General features: G+C 38.3%; 1 protein-coding gene across 3 annotated transcripts in view; it reads left to right on the top strand.

Moving 5' to 3' along the window:
- Nucleotides 1-24,602, top strand: part of LOC124602802 (prolyl endopeptidase) — a 99,116-nt gene that overhangs the window by 37,479 nt on the left and 37,035 nt on the right. For all 3 annotated transcript variants that reach the window (XM_047136348.1, XM_047136346.1, XM_047136345.1), the window contains exons 4-8: nucleotides 8,832-9,019; nucleotides 14,117-14,199; nucleotides 14,328-14,470; nucleotides 21,147-21,312; nucleotides 21,435-21,635. In XM_047136348.1, the coding sequence (XP_046992304.1) occupies nucleotides 8,832-9,019; nucleotides 14,117-14,199; nucleotides 14,328-14,470; nucleotides 21,147-21,312; nucleotides 21,435-21,635 (781 nt within the window). The remainder of the gene's footprint in view (nucleotides 1-8,831; nucleotides 9,020-14,116; nucleotides 14,200-14,327; nucleotides 14,471-21,146; nucleotides 21,313-21,434; nucleotides 21,636-24,602) is intronic.

Genomic DNA, 24,602 nt, shown 5'->3' with positions numbered 1-24,602 from the left:
ATGGGCTCTAGCCCACGGCTTTCAGTTCTTGTCCGCAAAGTCGTGTGTTATGCACTTCTTTCGGGGTCATACCATTTGTCCGGAACTGAAACTTTACTGATGACCCCCTCACTGTAATGGAGGCATGTCGATTTTTAGGACGGGTTTTCGATGCCTGATTGACTTGGCTTCCTCACCTTTGTCGGTTTAAGCAGAAGTGCTGGCAGCACCTCAATGCCCTCTGCTGCCTGAGCAACGCCAACTGGGGTGCAGATCGCTCTACTCTGCTGCAGTTATACAGAGCCCTTGTCCAATACTGCCTTGACTATGGGAATCTGGTTTATGGTTAGGCAGTGCACTCAGTGTTGCGTTTACTTCACCCTGTGCACCACTGTGGCATTCAACTAATGATGGGAACTTTTAGGACGAGTCTGGTGACCAGCGTCCTTGCGGAGGCTGGAGTTCCTCTATTGCAGGTCAGGCGTGCACAACTGCTTGCTAGTTAAATTACACACATTCGTAGGTCTGCACGTCCAAATTACTGTCTCCTTTTCCAACCCACAGCACTTCATCTCCTGCATCAGCAGCCCAGGTCAGGGCTTCAAATTGCATTTTGCGTCAGATCCCTTCTGTCCGAACTGGAGTCCTTGCCTTCACCACCTATATTCGAGGTCCAATCGCGTACACCTACATAGTGTACATCTAGGCCGCAGCTTGGTGTGGACCTTTCACTTGGCCCAAAGGACTCAGTTCACCCAATGGCTCTCAGCTGTCACTTCATCTCGATTCTTGACATGTACCGTGGCCATGAAGTGATTTATGCCGACGGCTCAATGGTTGCTGGTCACGTCGGCTTCGCGTATGTCCATGGAGGACATATTGAACAACATTCCTTGCCCGATGGCTGCAGTGTTTTCACTGCAGAGCTGGTGGCTATATCTCGTGCTCTTGAGCACATCTGTTCATGCACTAGGGAGTCGTTCCTTCTGTGTACTGACTCCTTGAGCAGCCTACAAGCTATCAACCAGTGCTACCCTCATCATCCTTTGGTAGCGTCCATGCAGGATTCCATCTATGCCCTGGAACGATCCGGTTGTTCAGTGGTGTTTGTGTGGACTCCAGGACATGTCGGATTCCCAGGCAACGAACTTGCCAACAGGCTAGCCAAACGGGCTACACGGAAGCCAGTAATGGAGGTTGGCATTCCAATAACTGACCTGTGTTCGTTTTTACATCGCTAGGTTTTTTCGGCTTTGGGAGACGGAATGGCATAGTCTCAGTACGCATAACAAACTACGTACCCTTAAGGAGACTGAATGTGTGGCAGTCCTCCATGTGGGCTTCTCACAGGGACTCTGGTTCTCTGCTGGCTCCACATTGGCCACACTTGGGCGACCCATGGCTACCTCCTGCGCCGTGAAAACCCTCCTCAGTGTTGATGCGGTGCCCAGTTGACAGTGGCCCGTATTCTGGTGCACTGTCCCACTTTGACTGCCGTGCGATGAAATCTTCGGTTACCAGACTCGTTGCCGCTAATTTTATCTGACAACGTCTCATCGACTGATTTAGTTTGACATTTCATTTGATCTAAATTTTAATGCATGTCCTTTGTCCCCCTGTGTCCTCCACACTAGTGCTTTTAGGGTGGAGGTTTTAATGTGTTGCAGAGTGGCTGGCTTCTTTTTATTCTCATGTTCAGCCAGTCATGGTAATCAGTTTTGTTGTTTTAGTCTCTTCCACCTGTTTCTTGCGTTTCTGTGGTTTTCTTCTCCCCTTGCTTTTGATTTAATTACTTCTTGCTCTTCCGTTGTTCTTGTGGTTTTTCCTTTCTCTCCATTTTTTTGTTGTCAGTCTTGGTTGTTTTATTATTCTTGTGGCATTGTTTTATTCAGAACAAGAGACCAATGAGCTAGCTGTTTGGCCCCTTCCCCCCTCTTCTAAACCAACCAATCCTCTTCTGCTGCATACTAAGTGTGTATCAAGGAAATATGTTGGAAAGATTTTGAAATAAACAATGAAATGATTTCTGGTACTGCAAAATGCGTGATGACTGTACCATGACACTGTTAATAAACCAAGAATTGCTGAAAAGCTTAGGGAGGAGCACTTGAAAGCATGGCCCTGTTCATTGCACCCTTCAAAACAGGCTCTGTATGTACCACTCTTTGGATATACTGAATTTGTTTCAGTTGTGTGTTGGTGCTCAAGTAATGTCTGATTTAGTGACTCGTCATACCATCTGCCACAACCAACAAGCACACATGCATTCCTTCCCTCCTCTTCCCCCCCCCCCCCCCCTCCCCTGCCGCACCTCTGAGCCTGACCTTCTGCTTGCACTACCTAGCACATACTAATTGGCTTTCTTAAAAAGTGGCATCTCTGGTACCACCAGTTTTCCAAATTATAAGGAAATTCAAACACAGTGGCATTGATAACAAAGTTGTTAAAGTTCTAGAGAGGAATATAGAACAGACACGTCTTCAGTTTACCAGATTACCAAAGAAAGAATGTGATGATACAGATGAAGACAAATTATTTTGCTTATCTTTGGTGAATGAAATAAAGTGAAATAAAGAGAATCCTTGTAAATAACTGGTTCACAGCTAAGATACATACGGTGTAACAGCACTGTGCAGGGACTCCAGCTGTCTATTAATCTTGGATTATTTGCACAGAAGCAATTGGCTCACACAATAATATCCTCCTGGTTATGGCTCTAAACAGTGAGTGAGTCAGATGTAGCACAAAGGAAGTTATCTTTCATTGCTCCCAGCAATTATTCCCAACTTCACTTGTTTCCCCGGCTGTTTTGCATTGATAAAACTAAGTAATTACGGGCTTTTCTGTTGGTGAAACGAAATGAAATGCAATATGTGATCTTATTATGATCTACTTCATCATAATCTTGGCTGAGGACGAGCAAGCTGTGAATTACGGAATTTAGATTATTTGTCTTTCAGTTGTGGACACAACATAATTAAATTTGGATGAACCCAATGTGCGAGTTTCTGCTTTCTTAAAATACTGTCACAAAATTAAAACTTCTCACATGTCCACTTGGTACCCCACTGAAAATGAGTGCAAGAGTGTGACTATAGAGGCTAATGCACTATGCACTCTGCCATTCCTCATGTGATCTGTTTTGAAATTCAGTTGAGCATTAGCGTGCATTAATGGATGTTACATTGGAACCTAACCTTAGGGAAATATTTTGTTGCAGCTTCTCTGCAATACAGGAAAAACAGTCATTTGCACAATTTGTTTCTTCATGAGACCTTATTTTCACCTTCTTTGAAATCTCCAATCGTGTAAATAGTCTCATTTCTATCTTCATTCTGTATTCATAAACACTATTTTACTTCCTAAATATTTGTTTTATAAATAAGGATAAGCTGAAAACTAACATGCCAATTGTATGAAAAAGTACAGGGTGTCTCACAAAAGGCACGTTGGAGGAGCCCGAGTGTCGCATGGCACGGCTGCGGGCTGCTGCTGTGTCAGACTCTTGACACTAATCTGCTGGTAGTCATCTGAGTTCATCATAAGCAATGTTGCCATCTGATTTACTTAATCTTACCTTTACTTACAGTAGGTGCTCAAAATGATATCCCTCTGTGGTAAGAGCAGCCTGACCTCTCCTGAACACGTTAGCAAACACTCGGTGAATTTTCGATGCCGAACTCTGGGAAATGACTAGCGGAACAGTCTTCCAATTCTCCAAGCATGTGGGGATTGGTTGCACACATCTCTTCTTTTAAAATTCCCTAAAGATAAAAATCTCTCCGATTTAGAGCTGGAGAACAAGGAGACCAGTCAACTATCCTATCATCAAAAACACTTTGTATTGCTGTCATAGAATTATTGGCAAGGTGTGGTCTTGCGCGGTCCTGCATGAAAGAACACAAAACCTTTTCGTTAGGTGTTCTCAAAAAAAGATGCAGCATATTGTTAACATACCTGTCAGAGATTGTAATGTTTCATGGGAAAAGATTGCTCCAATAATTTGTGTTGCACTAATTGTATACCACACCCCTAATTTCACATTGTGCAGAGGTCGTTGATTAATTCATGAGGATTTTCGGAGCTACAATGTCGATTGTTCGGAGAATTTATGTACCCTGACAATTCCAGCCTTTATTTGTGTAACACAGATCTAGTCTCTTGAAATTTCTTCACTGACCTGTGTATTGTCGAATCATTGGGAACACAGTGGGAATTTTTGTATGAATTAAGGCCGACATTCTACATATATGATAACTGTTTCTGTCTAGTTGAACACAATAAACACTAGTCGAACCTTCATGTATACCCTAACTAATGGAAATTAGACAGGAAATTCGAAATAAAACCCCAGAATACTGTCACAGAGTATAGAAGGCATGTGCATGGTGTTCTGCCTGTGGACTGGGCCCAACAACATATGGGCAGGGAAATCCCTGAACTCAGCGCAATTGCAATAACACCATCAAGCAACTATATTTGAAGCGATTAAACATGACAAGAAAACTCAATGTGACACTAGTACATTGTCGCACAGTCTAGAGCACATCCAAAGTATTAGTGTCTGAGAACTACGTATCGCAACAACCAGCAGATGCAGCTGCAACAGTTGGAAAACACATTGCACAATCCCTTTGCACAATCTTTTGTGAGCATTCCGTACTTTCCTTGCCAGTGGATCCTCTTTCATTCAATTATCTGCCTATATTTCCTATACATACACACATTATATTTGACAATTGGCAGTGGCTTTTAGGTGATTTGTTGGCATGTATTTCAGTTGCATCATAATATTAAGACACTTTGTGAAAATAAAAAATCTGTCTTCTGTTCATCCTCGATTTGATCATCACACACAATGAATACTGAGCAACAGTATTTGCTTTTCTCAGTTTTGTGAATGTAACTTCTGTTTGGATCTCAGTTGTATTTTATTCTGGTGTCTGAGTGCAATGTTTTTCTGGATTCAAAAGTGTTTTAACTAACTAAATCCTGTTGTAGTGATTATGGACAACAGGCAAATTCTCCTCCAACAAAATATACCTCCATATCATTGTGCAGTCTCATGTACACAGTTTACTTATCCTTAAAATGATATTGTTCACATTATGCATTTCCATGCCATACTTATGTCTTTTATTTCACATAGGTCAGACGTGGTCAAAACAGTTTGTAAGCTATATGAGGCTATTGCAGCAATTTAGTGTTGACTCGTTAATGCTGTACACTTGCAAGCCTCTTCTCTCCTTGATAACATAATACACAGAAATTAGTAACCAGCCAGTCACTCTTGTAATGAGTAATGTGATTCTTACTCTTTCCAAAACATTGTCAAAGTAAAATTGTGAATATTGCCAGTATTAGCTAGCATGTGTAAGTGATATTGCTGTTAAGAGGGGAATAGTGTGTTTTATGAAGGAGGAGGAGGAGGAGGAGGAGGAGGAGGAAAGTGTTTCCATTTATTTATTGATTCGTTCATACAGTCAAACAATGCACAATGAAAATAAATAGCTCAAATATACATACATAAATATTTCTTTTTAACAATTAGGCAGCTGTGGCATTACTGAAGGATCAATTTGACTGAAAGGATTTAGAAAAACCACAGACTTCATTATTCAGTTGGTCCCTGTTGTGCAATTTTATCTTGATGATACATAAATTACACAAGATAACTTATTATATCAAACATAGTTTCCACTGTATCGCAACTTCAGGCTGCTTTACCCATTGCACTGTTAAAGAAACCGACTCGAAACCGTTTTTGTAAAAAGAAATAGTAAATAAATCTAACTTCTATGTCAGATGATGTTGCATTTGAGAGCCTGTAATCTGAGACTCCATGACACTAACCACAGTGAATTCAATGAAGACTTTCCTATTGTTCCCCATTTATAGGGGGCATTCAAATGAAACCTGGTCACTAGTGTAAAGTAACAGTAATGATTTTATTAACTCAGAAATGTAGTTATGCACAGTACACATACTCAAAAATAGTTGCCAAAACTGTGGGCACATTTATCTCATTGCAACACTAGCTGGTCGATTCCTTCCTTGAAGAAACTAGTAGGCTGCTGTCGGATCTAGGCCTGGACCCAGTCTCACACTTTGTCGTACGTTGTGAATCGACGCCCGTGAATAGTTTTACAGGTCCAGATATGTGAAAGTCAAATGGTGAAAGTTCGGGACTGTGTAATGGATGTTTCAGCAATTTCCCACCGAAACTGCTGCAATGTCGTATTCACCTCATAGGCCATGTGTGGGCAGGCATTATCATGCAGGATGATTACGCCATTGGACAATATGCCTCTACTTTATCTAGTCAATAAATGACAGCATCATCTGCAAACAACCTTGTCTCCTAAATTGTTTGTATAGATAAGAAGCAGCAAAAGACGTATAACACTACCTTGGGAATGCCGGAAATCACTTCTGTTCTACACGGTGGCTTTCCATCAGTTACTACGAACTGTGAGCTTTCTGACAGGAAATCACGAATCCACTTGAATAACTGAGTTGATATTCCATAAGCACACAATTTCACTAAAAGCTACTTGTTTGGCACAATGTCAAAAGTCTTCTGGAAATCTAGAAATACAGAATCAATTTGAAATCCCTTGTCTGTAACACTCAACACTTCATGCGAGTCAAGAGCTTGTTGTGAATAACAAGAACAGTGTTTTTTAAATCCATGTTGACTGTGTGTGCGTAGACGATTGTCTTCAAGGCAATTCATAATATTCGAACACAATATATGTTCCAGAATCCTGTTATATATGTTAATGATATGGTCCTGTAGTTCAGTGGAGTACCCCTACCACCTTTCTTGAATATTGGTATGACCTGTGCAACTTTCCAGTCTTTGAGTACAGATCTTTCATAGAGCGAACGGTTGTATATGATTCTTACAAATGGAACTATTCTATCAGCATACTCTGAAAGAAAAGTAACTGCTGTACAGCTGTTAAAGCGATTGAAGTTGCTTCACTACTCAGAGGGTATCTATTTCTACATTACTTATGTTTCTTGATTAGAGTTCTGGAATATTTAGTTTGTATTGGTGAAGGAATTTCGGAAGACTGTGTTTCGTAACTCTGCTGTAGCAGCTCTGTCGTTGACAGTATTTCCATTGCTATTATGCAGAGAAGGCATTGTTGTGTCTTCATATACAACTAGAATCTCTTCGGATTTTCTGACAGGTTTTGAGATAGTTTCGTTGTGGAAACTGTCGTAAACATCTCGCATTGAAGTGCGTGCTAAATTTTGAGCTTCTGTAAAAGATCACTGATCTTAGAGATTTTGTCCAATTAAATTTGGCATGTTTTTTTCGTTGTTTCCGCATCAGTGCTCTGACCTGTTTTGTGTACCAAGGAGGACCAGTTCCATTGCTTGTTAATTTATTTAGTATAAATCTCTCAATTGCTGCCCACACTATTTCTTTCTTTCAATTCGAACCACAACTGGTCTAAACTTTCATTGTTAATCTACTGCTAACAGCAACAAACATGCTTCTACCAACTGTGTTTAGCCTATGCTTCAGGATCACAGTTAGGTACTTCACAAAAATTTTGGCTGAGCTTATCTCTGGCCTTTGCCAACTTTCAGTGCCTATAATGATTTGTGCATCAGTGCTTTCTGTCAGTGCTTGGGGTTGTGGTACTTTCCTGACACAGCTATGACAATTTACAACTGTTACACCAATGGTTCCTGTGTCTACATTCTTTGTAAGTTCAGATTGCACTCTTTGAGCACACAAATCAAATTATACAATTTGCTCCTGCCTAGGAAATCATAAGTCACTTTCTATTGTTGAAATGGTCATCAATGGCTGGACCACATATATTCAGTCATCTGATTTTGGTTCCCTCAGTTCTGGCTGAAATTAAGATGCTTTCATATCTTTGTTTGCTCATACTCCTTACTTTTTGTACACTTTCAGACAAGATATCTATTCCCAGTTGGTCCTGTAGTCAACTGAGTTTTATGTTAAACAATGGAAACTCCAGGCAGAAATATAACAATGCAGGAAAAGATATATTGATGCTTACTGTAAAGATGACATGCTAAGTTGCAGACAGGAACAATAAAAACTAGAATTATGGCCCAAGCTGCAGGAGTTCGCAGTTATGTGTGTGTGAGCTGTGCTTGCTTGTGTGAATGAGTGGTGTGTGTGCTTTTCTTTTTCCAATGAAGAATGAGGTTGAAAACTTGTGTCTTTTAATTGTTCTTGTCTGCAACTTAATGTCATCTTACAGTAAGTAACAATCTATCATTTCATATGTGATAGATTTTATGAGTAATGAAATGCACAAGACACAGGTAGTTGTGACTCTTCAGAAATATGGTCTCTGCAAGCCATTAATTTCACTGAAGTCAAACTGAAGGATTATCTGTAAGCATAGCCTAAAGAAATCCAGATGTTTGTCAGTAATGTGAAAATGCAAATGATCTCCATTTTGTAAATGGCTTAGATTGCATATTATGTGGTTTCTTATTCTAGATATTACTTGATTAATTTTTTCCAGTGTGGGTTCTAATCAACATTAATTTTATCACAGTTATTGGCCATGTATTCTGATTTTGCAGTGTTATGAAGCAGGTTTGTAAGTTTCTCTTCCATACTGTTCACCATGTCACCTTTAATTAGTATAAACAGACTGAGTAATATAGACACATACATACATGCTTGTTGGTCATTGTAATGCTCATTTTTATGAGAATCAACCACAATGAATATGTTAATTGAAACAACTGAGTGATTATAACTTTCATAATGAAGCTTTTGCCATGTGCTCTCTCCATTACATGAATCCCAGCATGTCCAATTAGGTAAGAACTTTCTTTGGTTTCAGTGTACTGTATGTTCAAGATTCATTACACTCAGAACCTAGAGTGTTTTTAGACCCCAACACATTGTCAGAAGATGGAACAGTTGCGTTATCTCGAACACGATTTTCTGAAGATGGAGAAACATTAGCATATGGACTTAGTAGGAGTGGTTCTGACTGGATTACAATACATTTCAAAGATGTCAAAAGTGGTAAGATTATATACAATAGGACTTAAATGTATTGTTCTCTCTGTCTGTCTGTCTGTCTGTGTGTGTGTGTGTGTGTGTGTGTGTGTGTGTGCGTGTGTGTGTAAATTGACCAAAAAATTTTTTTTATTAAAAATATTTATTTATATATGTGAGTCTTCCTAAATTTGCTCACAAAATTTTATTTATTTGTCAAATATTTTCAGTTCTTTTATTCATATTTTGAAGTTAGTGAAATACTAGATTTCCTTTCCATGAACACCGTATACTACTCCCAAGTCTCAGCACTTTGGGCTAACATGCAATTGGTTCATTATTTGTTGTCAGTCTTAAAAATCAACAGTGCTGTCGAGCAGCTGCAGTTGTAGCACTATTGTAAAAACGGGTGTTTAATTTGTTGTGCAGCATTTACTGTTCTTTGCTAATATATTTGTTAGAATTGATTGTCTCTTGTAGAAATGTATACTGTTGTTGAGTATCTATCCACTTGTACCTGCAGTTAAATTCCAACCACATTTTGATTCAGATGAACTGCAATTTACATTTGGTAAATCCTCATAAAAAGTAAGGAACGTGGGATGCATTCCCATAGTTAGAAACACAGCAAAGTTTGCTGCCTGCTCACTGCTGCCATCCTACCTGTTCATCCTATTACTTGGCCGAGCTGCTGTATATGCTCTCCGTACCACCGTTTTGAAATTGTCAGATTAAACTTGCATGTGACCTCAACTACCAAAGCTTCATCTGTGAATGTTAGATGACTCTGTATTTACCAACAGACAAATTTGGGCAAAAACTTCATCTTATAATCGGATAAAATATTCTATGTCTATAGAAAATGAAATTACAGTGAACACTTTTCTGTAGTCACAATGTGGAATAATTCCACTTGCATGAATTCATTTGTTTAATATTCTTGCTAACTTGCTAAGTAAATTCTGATATACCAACTATCATATTGCCTTTTGATATGAAACCTTTGTCATTTTGCTTCTGTTGTGACAGAAAATGGTTGTTAATGACCAGCAAAAATTTTAAATGTTTGCAACAATCATATTGAGCAAAAGGTCCTCTTGACAGAACTTAACAGGTCCATGCTGAAGGGAGGTTCAACAGGTGGTGTTAAAGACCTTACTTGGAATAAGAAATTGCTATTAAAGTATGACTAATCTAAGTATTACACTTTCTGTATCCAAGTTTGAGCTTTGGCTGTAACTGTCAGTGAAGAGGACATATGAAAAGAGAATCCAAGAGCGAAGGCATATTTTGTTTTAAACATGATTGGTAACACACAACGTAGGTGGAAAAATAATAAACAAGCAAAAGAATGAAAGATTCTTTGTAAATAATTCAGCAGTAAAGGAGACAACTCCTCTAATAGTAGAAGCAGTGAGTCAACAGGTGGTGACCTTATTGAAGATGTCATACAGAGATTGGGATTAGTGATCATGATATCATAGTGACTGTGGTTACTAAAGTTAATAAATCAGTCAAGAAGGAAGGAGAGTGTTTCTGCTAGAAAGAGCATCTCACTTAGGAATTAGACATCATTTAGTTTCAATATCAAGGGCACAGAGGAATTATGGGCAAAGTTTAAACAGTTTGTAAATTGTGCTCTGGAGAAGTACGTGCGTAGTAAGTGGATTAAGGATGGGAAAGACTCACTGTGACTGTAACAACAAAATTAAGAAAATGCTGAAGGAAGCAAAAGCTGTTGCACACTCAGTTCAAAATAGAATGTGCAAATGACATGCAAAGGTTAATAAGCACAGTTTCAGGAAACATTCTCCTTCGAATCTCAGTTTGCTTTTTTCCTTACAAGATAAACTGTGAATTATGGGTGAAGAGTAACGGGCTGGATTCCATATTTTCAGATTTCCAATAAAAATTCGAAATCTGCCCAGGTGCAGACTGTTAATGAAGGTACCCAGGTATGCAATTGCTCTAAGACTTCTTAAGTGATATAGCCCAGTATGTAACCTTCAATGGTGACTGTTCGTCACAGACAAGAGTATCATTAGAAGTGCCACAGGGAAGTGTAATAAAGTGGTAAGAATGAATTTTGTTACCTTGCTATTGAAATTTCTAAATGAATGAGATATGTAGTTTTTGTTGGAAACTGAAGTGATCAAAGTAAAACGTCATTCAGAAGACTAAAATAAATGGATTTTGTGTGGTTATTTACCACTCTCATTTGGAAGTTTGAACATCTTGAAAGATCCGAACCAAACTGAATTAAATTTATGTGAATTTCTCACATCCATAGAAGACAGCAGAAAGAAAGTACAAAAGATGGATAGTGTTGTAGGTGCCTCAGCTAAAATAGCATAATTGTTGCTGCATAAAAAAATTGAAATTAGTAAAGTGGTGTACCTACCAGCTGCTTCCCTTACTGATTTTGACAACAGACCTATCCCAAATATCATATCCACTGACAATATTTAGATAAAGTCAAAGGATTTTACCATGTATCAAACTGGTATCAATTTTAACATTCCCCTTGTTCAAATAGCAGTTGAAACAGTGGACAAAGTGTGAGGATGGAGTGCCATGGTTTTTTTTATTTTTTTAATTCATGGGCTATAACACACATTAATGAAGTAATGTAGTGTCTGAAATAATGACTAATTGAAAAAAACCAGTGATTATTTCACTAGAATGTGCTCTTCTGTGAAGATAGTGGTTCATCTTATGGAGCATCTTTTACAATAGAGGAATTGCATCTGTTAAGCTCCATGGTAGTTCCCTGTCCACTCTGTGGCTTTGATTTAGCCTCTAATGTCTTTGTCCTATTCACTAACTTTGCCTTGGTCGGGAAAATAGTGAAAAAGTGAGGAAGGGTGTGCCTTTATGATACAGTGTTTCGAAGGTTTGGCCTTAATTTGTAATGAAAACGCAATTTTCTCTGTGATAAAAGCGTATGTCTGTCTCTACAGAGACTATGTAGAAAAAATATAATTTTTAAAAATATTTTTCTATCTTAACAGACTTTTAAAAATACCCTTGTAGGATTGTGTGAAGCTTACTTGTTGGGGCGTAATGTGGATTGTATGGACATTGAAAGAAGTATAACAGAGATCTGAATTCATTTATGACTTTGTACTTAGAGAGTGGGCTATTGGAAGTAAACCAAAGAAAGGCAAGAGATGCTAGATCATGGTTGCCACAGGTTCTGGAAGTCACGGAATTTCAAACATGTCAGGAAAATTAGGGAAATATCAGGAAAAATTTGAAAAAAAAAAGGAAAATCTCATTTTTGTCTCAGTAGATAAAATAGTTCGTTCACTGAGATGTCATTAATCGTTGCTGGCTGGGTGCAGCTGAGTACGTGCACAGCTTCCCTACTCCCTCTTTACTACTGCTTCTCCCCTCCTACCACTCCCCTCAGCTTGCAGTTCGTGCTGCCACCACTTCTTGCCACTAGCCTAGCAGCTGCCAACGAGAGGCAGGGAGGCATGAGAAGTGGTTTGTTTGGATCTGATTCTGAGGCTGGAGATGTAGTGGCCAGAGATGGCAGTCATGTGTGCAGGAGTTGTGTGAGTGATTGTGTGAATGTGTGTGCTTCCATTTTCTGACAAAAGCTACGGCTGGAAATTTAGTTGTTAGTGTGATTGTCTTTTCTACATGCCTGTCTATGGCTCGGCAATCATCTTTATGCTGAATTGCTACCTACCCTCATTATTATTGATTCTCAGAGTATTTGAACAAGCTATCTGTTGCTTGGATTGATCCACATTGTGATGCTGTATGTGGCTTGTGAATAGCTGGCCACACGAGTGGATTTCTGCGATGGTCCAAACCCACTGGCTGTTTCTGCGGGTATCTGTAATGGATTGGGCCTGCTGAACTAAAGCTATTCGGTTCCCACTAATGTGCAGGTCCTGCCTATCAGATCTGGTCTCACCATTCTGCCGGTAGGCTGGGTCAGTTTGTGTGTGGTGTAATGCACCAAATTCTCATGGTTTATCCATGGACTCAGGACTGTGGTGCTCCTCAGCAGGCTAGAGGCCATGGGTGATGGGTTTCAGGAATTGCAACTGTCTCATCGCCAGTACGTTGTACAGTGTGGTGTTTTATAGTCATTTTATTTGTTCCAGTACATTTTGGCACATAAAAAGTAATTTGTGCGTTAGAAAGTGTGAACAATAAGAAAATTGTTAGTCACTGGCAGTTTGTACGCTATATACTCGTCTATTTCTTGAAAGAAAAATTGCAAAATACCTGTAAAATAATAGATGTAATGTATTGGGTAATAACTGACAATAACAAACATAGTGGAACCTAATATCATTAGTGGTCACCTACAGTGTTGGTTTACACAATTCTTCCACACCTTATACCCTTCTTTCAAGAGGCCTACTTTTTTCTGAGTTTATTTCTGAAATCAGTGAAGGTATTTTAAATCTGCTTACTACTCCAAGGAAATGCATATTTTTGTCACCAAATGTGTTTAGTTTTATTGGAATAAAACATAATTAGAAGTCTTGATGAAACACACATACCATTTGGCTTGCTTTCTCCATGTAAAAACCGTTAGTTACAAAAGATGTTGATGTTAGTACTTAGAATTTTTGCTCACTTCAGGAAACTCCACCTGCTTGCAAGTTGTTTTATGTATAATTCCTCATTTGCACTGTAGCTGCAAAGACAGATTGTCAACTTACAACTTAACTTACCCTTGATCTCAAAATTTGTCTGTGAAAAATAAGACTTGTCTGGAAACCAGGAAATATCAGGGACTTTCACTTGGGAAACTTGTGGCAATCCTATACTTTCATGATTTTGGTTTTATCATTACATAAATATGAAGGAAAGATGTGCTAATGTTTTACTGTAATGAAGCCTTTCATATATGGTTGAGCAAGCACCCATGCCTAATATTGTATGCATATTTTCATGTCCTTAGAAGTCTGATGAATAGTGCCAAGAACTTACAAAACTACATATGTAACATCTGTTGATGTAGTTAGTTAACCGATTTAATCAGTTGTAACACTCTTTTTCTAACTTATATTTATACTTGCCTGAATTTTCGTTTAGAAGTATGTGTTTTTGCCAGAGGGTTTTATGTAAAGTGACATGTCTGCAATGTATTTCCAGGCAATGAATACCCTGAAGTGTTAGAGAAAGTTAAGTTCTCACCAATGACTTGGACTCATGATAACAAAGGAATATTTTATGGTGTACGTATAATTTTCTGTATGTAGTTGGTTAAGTTTTGTTGTTATTTGTTGTCATCCTAGATTAATGTCATTATTTAATTCATTTAAATGTTGTTATAAATTAAGTATAAATTAAGATTTCTATTTAGCGATATCCGGACCAAGAGGGAAAAACTGATGGTTCAGAAACAGTTAGCAACCAACATCAGAAGCTCTATTACCACCTCATTGGAACTCCTCAGTCAGAAGATGTGCTTGTAGTAGAATTTCCTGATGAACCATTGTGGAGAATGTGAGTTGCATTAGCCTTTACATCTGTCCTATATTAGAGTAAGCAGTCATAGCAACATACATTTGATAAATGCATTTTATACTCATTCGATCAAAAAGTGAAAAGTTTACGCTGAATCTCAGGCTTAGAAAGCTCGCTTCTGTATGGATGAGGAGGAGGGTGAAATTTAGAAAAGTGAAATGCAATGCAAAATAAAATACATGCACATGAAGAGTTGGACATTGATATAACAAATATAACTAACATTTTTCCGTGTTGTTGTTACAATGAATCTTTTCAGGTATTATTACAAGCAGTAAACTCAGCTTTTCTGTACACTATTTCAAATTCCATTTCTCCGGTCTTTGTAATGTTCTGTGAGCACATGTAAGGCCATTGCTAACAATAGGTGACAAAGACTATCAGTCACAGAAGTGGTGAGCAGTAAAGTGGAAATAAAAATCTCTCTGAACACCAAGTAGTACAGTTTGCCACAGGCAATCCATTTCAGAACTGCCAATGAATTATTGCAACAGGAACCTATCTGTGATCAGTGAGAACAAGATGGAATAATGAGTAGTAAACCAAAAATATGTAAAAATGAATTGTGGTATGGACTTACACAGGACAGCAGAGCAGTAAGTGATGTCAGATGAAGTAAAAAGGATTGTAGATGAGTTTTGCTTTGTTTATTCTTGCTTGCTGATCATAAATATTTTGGTGAAATCGCTGAGCTTAACTGAAATCACTGAGCTTAACTGATAACAAAGAACTTCACATGATCACTAGGCTTCAGTGTGGTTAGGAAGTGTGTGCTTAGTGAAGGTGAATTTCCAGTATTGATAGTAGGCATATTTAAGAAGTGAAAAAGCTATTCCTGTATTTCAGAAATAATAGTTCGTACTTTGGGGAGGGAAGGGAATGTGTTTTGGGAAGAAGGGGAAATTCCACATATTCCAGGTTGCGAGGGACCAGACTATCACGATGATAATAGAGATCTGATGAAGATGAAGGGGGAACTATTAGTGATTTGAATACTCACTCATCCCACTGCCTTTGCTCTCTCCTTACTCTTCCCCATTTACGTGTTCCCCTTCATTGCTCGTCTCAATCCTCTCCTCCTACCCCACAAAAATCTCTCCACAATCCTATCCTGTCCGGCCCTACTGCCATCGCCATTCCTAACCCTGTCTGCCCTCATAACACCCTTCCTTCAACTGCCCCTGTACCCACTCTTGCACTTGGACTCAGTCCTGCCCATTTACCCATTCCTACCTCTGTAACCATTTGCACGCTTTGCCCCCCAGGAACCACATCCAGGGAAATTATTTTGGATTGCATCTCAAGATTTCCAAAGTGATGTGCGGTTTCTGAGAGTATGTTTGCTGTGCATGCAAATGTCTCAAGGTTTAGCCCTTGATAGCTTATTAACCGATGCTTGGTATTGTCAGTGGTATATAAAGATGTGATTGCTGCAGTCGGATTGAAATCCTGTATTGGTTTTCTATAGCAGTAGGTTGAACTATTCGTATAGTGAATTAAATAGTGCAATGAAATCTGCTCAAAGTTAGATACTGTGCATTACATTCCTGGAAGTGGAAGTGTGGTTGAGATGTTCCCTAGCTGTCACGTGGCTTGATATCACCTGCACTGGTGCTTGGTGAGAGCCAAATCTGAGAGAGAATCAATTTAGCCGACTGTTTTTTGTATTAAATTGTTTTAATCTTGTTGATTGTTTATTTGCTGAACAAGTGTGAATTTAGTTATGCTGTCACCTTGTGGGGGTCTGTATTTGCCTTCAGTATTTTTGTGGTGTTTGCTATTAATTGTGTATAGGATACAAGGCTGTATATTTATTCAAGTTGTTGCTATGTGTTGGTCAATTTGACTTGCACATTGTCATGGTGTGTTGGTTGGTTCAAAGAAAAGTCATTTTGTTTGTGTTAGGTGAACTTTTTGTACTCCAGTTAATTCTGTTTATTGTACACATGGGTGCGTGTTTAAAGTTGCTCTCTTGCATTGCGTCTAAAAAGGACAATGTACATTTCTTTGTAAATTTTGTTCAATGTCCTTAGTGGCTGTCCCGACCTCTCACAGTAAGGTCACACAGTGAGGATTGATTCAAAGTCCTTCAGTGGTAAATTAGACTAGAGTGTTGATTATTATGAAGGGTATTGCCATTTGCTTGTGTCATAATGCTAGTTTTCATCTGGCTCATGCTTGTTTAGTTATGGGTTAAGTCCCTGCTATAAACTGAAAAATTAAGTTATGGCTAGTGCTGATTACCATAAGAGAATATTTAAGTTGTGGGCAACCCCAGCCTAATTTTCACATTTTGAATGAAATAGTCCACCATGGCTGTAAAAAGAACTTGAATGAAAGTCTGCGTTAGATAGAAAATTATTGACGGCAAAGCACAAAGAAATGGCTATAGGAATAAACAAGATAGAATTACTGTAGCAGTTTATGCAATCCTAGTTGTTCATCATCTGAAGGGTGTGCACAGAATATTACCATAAATTTTGGTATAATAATGCACTTATAATAAAGGCAGAAAAATCTGTATCAACTGTGGCTATATTGGAGGAGCAATATGTTGTTAAAGTAGAACAATTCACTGAAAAGAATTGCATTGAAAAAAGTAGGTGCGTCCTAACTGCCAAATACCTAACAGTTATTAAAAAAAAGTGGTGAAGAACACACAAACCTTTCTTAGTCCTTTCAGAAAGATATCTATTATTCCAGTGAAACCCTTTGATCCTAGACTTAGGTGTTACAAAGCTACATAAAGAAAATATACTGATCAGGCAAATTATTGATGCCCAGAAAGAACCTGGTTTTCATCTGAAGAATTTATTGGCAGAGTATTTGTATATGAACTTTAAACATGTGGTAAATCCCCACATTTCATCTGGGGTTGTGCATTATCTTCCGGTATATGCCTACTGGCTGGTTGTGACATTAACAGTGAGCTCTCTGACTTCAATAACTTCTGTACAGTGAATTTTAGGGCATACTGTGGACATGGAAATTTCTGTTATGTGTGGATCTATGTTTTATTTTGTTTTGAGTGTCTGTTACATGTGTAACTATTTGTTGTCAGTTTGGTTTCTTAATCATAATGTGTACTTTCTTCCCATTTCATATTTTATGAGATGTGGCATTTTGATTTCTGTATTGGATGATTATTCTGTGCATTTTGTTAAAGTCTAGAATGCTGTTCAGTGGGATGCTTTCATTTGGTGGTTCTAAAGGTTGTCAGCAAGGGCGTAGCGTAGTTGAAGGGAGTTCACCTTGGTTATACAGATTGCTTGTTTCAGACTTACACTGTCCATTTGTCATGTACCCTCAGCAACTGAGAAGTGTATTTAAGATGCCCAGGTTCTCCCATTTGATGCCTAACTCACTCAAAGGACTTCGGGTATTACTGGTCGGTAGTAATTATTGTGGTGCCAGAAATGTGGCTGGGTGGTGGAGCAGTGGATTGTTTAAGACTGAGGGTAGATGGTCGAAAACTATTTATTTATTTTTTAATTTTATTTTTCTCATCAAACTTCTTAACAAGACTTGGTATCCAATGCCATTTAGTAACACCCGGTTAGTAACTAGTAATAGCAAATTATTCTGTAGTGCAGAAGGTTGCAGGTTTGAATCTCGTCAAGTGCTTCAGAACTTTAAAAATAAAAAGTTATTGAAATGACTGATCATAATTTTTACTGATTTAATTGGTTTAAATGAAATTTTTTAAAGTTACTAATGCTTTGCACATCATTTTAATCATCGTCTTAAGTTTTTCTTTTTCTCTTATTTTTCTTCTTCACATTCTATTTTCATTTGGAATCTTTATGCGTTTGATTTTAAAATTTTTTATTTCTCTATTGCAGTATTTAAGCATTTGAAGACGTTGATCAATCAGTTAAAAAAGAAAAACAAAAGACAAAATCATCTGTTTATATTGGCTGTACAATGGGGGTCAAAAATCTATTTATTGTTACATACAAGGTGCACATTTTATGGATGGTAACCATCTTACAAAAATTTAAAACACAAATTCCTGTTGCCCTACTGACAAAATAAATCAAAGAAGATAGAAACAAAATAAAGGATTACAAATAAATGTACAAAATGAAGAATATACTTAATTAATGCAACAACATGGACAAAATTAAAAAATGATCAAAAGCACATGCACAAAAATTCCAAAATAATGGAAAAATAAGAGTAAATGTAAGAGATAACTTGATGATTAAAATGGCATGACAAAGGGTTAGGAATTTTTAAAATAATTACATTTAAGTCAGTTAATTGAATAAAAATAATCACCAGTCAGTTCAAAAACTATTTAGAAATAAAAAATTTTAGAGTCCTGAGAGGGATTCGAACCCACAAATTTCTGCATGACAGGCTTGTACACTAACCACTAGATACTACAGTGCCACTAGATGTACAGCTGTCAATATTAAGGCTCTAGGACTTCACTCAAAATCGTAAATTTTTTTGTCAATTAATCGGAAATGAGGGCCTACCATGGTAAATGGCTGCAGGGGGAGAGACCAGGGACCCTAACCTGCATCACTGTATAGATAGTTTCAAAAAGTTGATCACACCTTTGTGGATGCTTTGCCAGTAAGATAATACTCAGCTATCAGCCCTTACAGTAATTGGCACCAGCCATAGCGTAAGCACCCAAAATTTTCAGTTTACAGCGGAGATTTAACTCCTTTATAATGAAACGAGCACTAACCAGATCAAAACTGACATTGTGACACAAGCATATGTTGGTATCCTTTGTAATAATCAATGCTCTAGGCTACTTTACCACTGAATGGCTTACAATGATTTTTGCTGTATGATCTTCCTCTGAGAGCTCAGGATAGCCACTGAGGACAGTGGATAAGCTCAACACAGACATGTCCATTGTTCCTTAGATACAATGCAAGAGAAAAACTCAAAACACGCACCTGTGTGTACAGTTAACGGAACTACCTGGTGCAAGCAGTGTGGACGTCATTCCTTTGAACCAATCAATACACCACAACGGTGTGAAAGTCAAACTGATCAACATGTGGTGACAGCTTGAATAAATGTACAGCCTTGTGTCTTGTGCACAGTTGTTACTAAACAGCTTGCAAATAGTGAAGACAATTATAGACCAGCACAAAACTATGTAATTAAATACGCACACTACGTGATAAAAAGTATCCAAACACCTGGCTGAAAATGACTTAAAAGTTTGTGGCACCCTAAATTGGTAATGCTGGAATTCAATATGGTGTTGGCCCACCCTTGGCCATTTTTGTACCATCAGTGCTGCTTTCAACATCAAGGTTGTGTACTAAACTTCCATGCTAAGTCACAACGAGCTTCTCACTCCTGTACACTTCAGTAACAGAGAATGGGCTGACAAGTAGAAAGCAACTGCATTGCATTTGTGAACTGGCCATACTTGTGGAACTGTAATGGGAAGGAAGGAAGGAAGGAAGGAAGGAAGCAAGCAACCCTGTATAGTACCAATAGTGGTGCCTTAGTTCAGAATGTGTTGAACCCTCATACTCTCTGGAACAAACTTCATCAGTGATTACTAAAATTGTGTAAAGTTGTTGACATTGGCATGATTTTTAGTAAAGAATCCAATTTTAAAATCACGGTGGATTTTCCAATTCAGTAACTCATTTTTAGAGTATTCAACATCAGTAATGTAGTGCCTTAATACATTTTACGAGGCTATTCCAGGAAGCAAGGTTACAAGAATTTTTTGAAGTAAAAGAAATGTATTTATTTTAATAAATTTTACATGTGTTGTTGTATAGGTGTTGCATTATTTTTTGCTGTGTCTTACACATCTCCCGCCTTTTTCAGCCTGTTTTTCAATTTGATTTTCACCTCATCATCGGAAAAGTGTTTTTTGAGGTGTTCCTTGAGTTTAGTGAACAGATTATAGTCACTAGTTGCAAGATCGGGGCTGTGAGAGGAGTGGTGTAGAACATCCCAACCAAAAGAACTTAACTCGTGTGTTGCACAAATGGTGTGCGGAGACTTATTCCTGTGAGGGAGCCATGCATACAGCACTAAAAGTTGGGGTGTGCTGCCACAGTATAACGGCATGATCTTTGTCTAATTGAAGCTTGTGCCACCTCTGTAATCAGTATCACGTATGATCTTCTCCCCCCATCTCTGTCAATCTCATCTGCCCCACCATTGTCTCTGGGTCAGCCTGGTCTGCAGCCCCTGCCCCCCCTCCCCCCACGTCATGTGGCAACGTTGTCTGCCCTGGTCTCTCTGTTGGCTGCGTCTGCCTGCCCGTGGTCTCTCTCTGTCGGCCGCATCATCTTCTCCTCCCCCTCCCCCTTCCACTCCTACTCCTCTTCCCATATCCTCCATCCTCTCAGTGTGTCTCATAGTGCTGCTTGCCTTGTATCTGTCGATTCACCTCCTCCCCACACCTGTGTCCTTTCGGCTAACACCTTCACCCTTTAGCCTCCCTCTTTCCTGTGTGTCTCAGTCTTCCTCAGCTTGACTGAAATTATTCCAGAAGTTTTGTAGTTGTTTATCATACATACAAATATTATTAGTAGTAAATGTAAAAGGTGCGCATTATTCTGATGAGCCACAGGTGTTACAAAAAAAAAAAAAAAAAAAAAAGAAGAAGATTGCATTTAGAGACAAAACATAATTTATGTTATGTTTGTTTTTCCAGTGGTGCTGAAGTGAGTGATTGTGGGCAGTGGTTGATTATTACACCTCAGAAGGACTGCAGAGATAATTTGTTATTTTTCTGTGACCTCAACATTTTGCCCAATGGAAAAATATCTGGAAAGCTTCCACTGACCCAAGTTGTACATAAATTTGAAGCAGATTATGAGGTTAGCTTATTTCTTTAAAAACAAATAACAAATTGCTTATTGTATTGTGAAATATTGTTTTTATCTCTCTGCTATTTTCTTACTTAACGTAATCATGACCATATTGCTTTTTGTGGATACAGTATGTTACAAATGAAGGGCCAGAATGTATTTTCCGCACCAATAAGGATGCTCCAAATTACCGTCTCGTGAAAATAAATTTCCTGGATCCAGTGCAAGAGAAATGGACAACACTGATAAAGGAGCATTCTAAAGATGTTTTGGACTGGGCTAGTCCTGTAAATCAAGACAAATTAGCTGTTTGTTACATCCATGATGTTAAGGTTAGTCACTATAAGAATGTGAATACTTTGTTTGTAATTGTGTTTAATATTGGTAGGTACACGTAATCTCGGCTCCATCACCGACACTGCCAATGATCTCTTAAGATCCTCTGCTGCACTAAATACATTTCTTAAGAGTCAGTGTTGCCAGTTTATTCTGCATATGATTATATCATCTCCAAAAATTAATGTCTCTCCTGCCCTCTATTTTACCTACAATACCCAAATGCACACAAATATTCTTGATACCTCGTGTCATAAGTGTGTGTTACAATTCTTCTGCAAACGGGTACTGCCTATTTCAGAACTTTGTCATTGCAATATGTCACTTTTGATTACATTACATTAGAATTATACCATGGATTCCACAGATAGTGGAGTTCGGTATGTAGAAAGAAATCATGAAAGACTTGAATTGTATTCAGTTTGAATCAGCACTACGAAATGACTAAACATTATGAAAAAAATATTGTAACATAGTTCTAATTCCAATTATAAATTAGCCTAAAACATTGTTATTAAGAATTTGTGTGAAGATATTTTTCAGTAGATTGGGAGTTCTTAGAAAGTTCTTTAAATTACTCTTAAATTCTGTCACACTTTGTACATGACAATTCATATGCTCTGTATAATTGAGTGCACAAGTAGCCATGTATCTGACCCCTTTCTATTCTAATGTTAATTCTTTGAAGTATTTGTAGAGGTTGTTTTTGACTGTCGTGTTATATTCATGCTTTCTGCTATTTATTTGTGAAAAGGAAATATTGGTAATGACAAAGGATATTAATAAATGTATAAATATCAAGAGTAGTTGGCAAAATACCGAGTTTTTTGTAGTGGTTTCTGCTGAGTGCTCTAGAATTAGCGCTAGATGGAATTATTTTAATACATTTATTGAAATTCTGTCCCTATAAGATTAGTTTTCCCAGAAGAGTTGTGTAACACATTGTGAATGTGCAAAATAACTAGTTCCTTCATTTTGGAATTGTATACAGCAATGAAAGGTGTACCGCAAATGTTGTTGAGCTAAAGTTCTTAATTAATTCTAGGCAGTGGCTTTTTCATCTCTAGTTGTGATCTATCTGCAGTTCCCAGCTTCCACTTCTTGTATTTCTTTGTTTGACAAGACTATTTTAATAGCTTGTGGAGTTCTATGAGAATTACAGAACTGTGTGTACCAAGTCCTGTCAAAATTCAGTGATCATCCATTTGCATTCAACTATCTTTTGTTTTTTGAATATTTCATTAGCTGCCTTTTCAGGAAGGGTTCTGGTGTTATTCTTACACTTCAGAGGCTCATTTCAAAAGTTCATGTCAGTGGTGAGTGAGATTTTAGGTGTGACCATCATATTTGTTTGCTGGTTCGTATGGCTGTATCATGAGTAATTCAGTTTGAAACTGAAACAGTCAGGCCATATTGCACATAGTGATCAGCCCTCCTAAATCAATATTGAATCCTTGCATGCAAGGAACATGGAAATTTACAACGCTTTGAGAGAGGTGTGTGTGGGAATAGTGTAGTGGATCATAGCACAGTACTCCAGTGGTCTGTTTCCATGAAGATCTGGTAAGCAGTAGGATAGTCCAAGAAGTGGGAGGCCATCATCTGCAACAGACTACACCTCTCAGGTTATTGCTAATGACATTTTGAGAGGGGATTGACAAAAAAACTTCAGGAAATTGCATATGAGGGCAGAATTTGTCACTTCAGTTCATAGAAACATTACTGAAAAGTTTAAGATGAGGAAAGTTTCTGCCAGATGGGTTCCCTATGATCTGAGTGAAGAGCAGAGAACATGTTGGAAAAGAATCGTAGAATAATTGCTTCATTGTTATCGAACAGAAGAGAACAGTTTCTGAAAAGGGTTGTTGACTGATCAAACGTGGAGACAAGGTTTTGAGCCAGAACTGAAGTCTGTTGTCACAGTAGAAGAGTTTTGACTCTTCACACATGAAAAAATTCCACTGCGAACAACCAGACGTGAAACTGCTGGTGGTATTTGTGTATGGTGTTGCAATATCCCAAGGTGTGTGTGACACTGAAACCTATCAGAGTAATGGACCTATCACGACTCTGTCACACTCCACATAAGACTCCATGTCAACTGTATATTACGCAATGGAGTAGCTATCTTGAAATCTTCTAACGTAGAATCATAAGGTGGCAAATTGCCATTGCCCCAAAAGCTCCGATGAAGGCTGTGGCTGAAAGCTATATGTGAATATGTGAGTATCTTTTGATTGCGCCTGTCTGCGACTTGACGTGATATGTCTTCTTTACAGTAAGTAGCAATCTGTCTTTACTTACATTGCTGCTATTCTTACCTGGAGTTTCCATTGTTTGAGTTTTGCTGAATGGCTTTCTTCCATCCTACAACCCTGTGAAGTTCTTCTTTGTTACTCTTCTCTATAGCATTACTCTTCCCAGTGTCCATTCTTTGTGCACCGCATTTGAACTGTAACTAATTCTGAGCCACACTGTATCAATGATTGTCCATGCAACACCATACGGGTTGTTGATATAGCATCCCCAGTTTCTTTCCTCAGATAGTTAAAATTACATTTATTCCTGTTGATCCCACTTCATCAATCGTCCTGATGTACTTTGGTGTTTCATTTTCCACATCTGCCTATGCCACTTAAACTTTCTGTCCTCAACTGACCCATTCCTACTTCCCCTGTCTTCATTCCAGCCCCCCCCCCCCCCCCCACACACACACACTCTCCCATACCTCATCATTCTTCTTCACTCATGTTTCTGTACATTTTTAATGTATATATGCATATTTTTTGTGGTTTCACACAGTTTCATGATTTTTTTTTGCATTTTTTCACAAATCTGTGTATGTTTCTGAGTCTACACACCGGTGTGTCAGACCCACCATACTTGATCCGGACACTGCGAGAGGGCTGTACAAGCAATGATCACACGCACGGCACAGCGGACACACCAGGAACCGCGGTGTT

The sequence above is a fragment of the Schistocerca americana genome, chromosome 1 (assembly GCF_021461395.2).
Source record: "Schistocerca americana isolate TAMUIC-IGC-003095 chromosome 1, iqSchAmer2.1, whole genome shotgun sequence".
Classification (NCBI taxonomy): Eukaryota; Metazoa; Arthropoda; class Insecta; order Orthoptera; family Acrididae; genus Schistocerca; species Schistocerca americana.
Note: the sequence above shows the minus strand (reverse complement) of the source record. Positions and strands in the feature narration are given on the sequence as shown.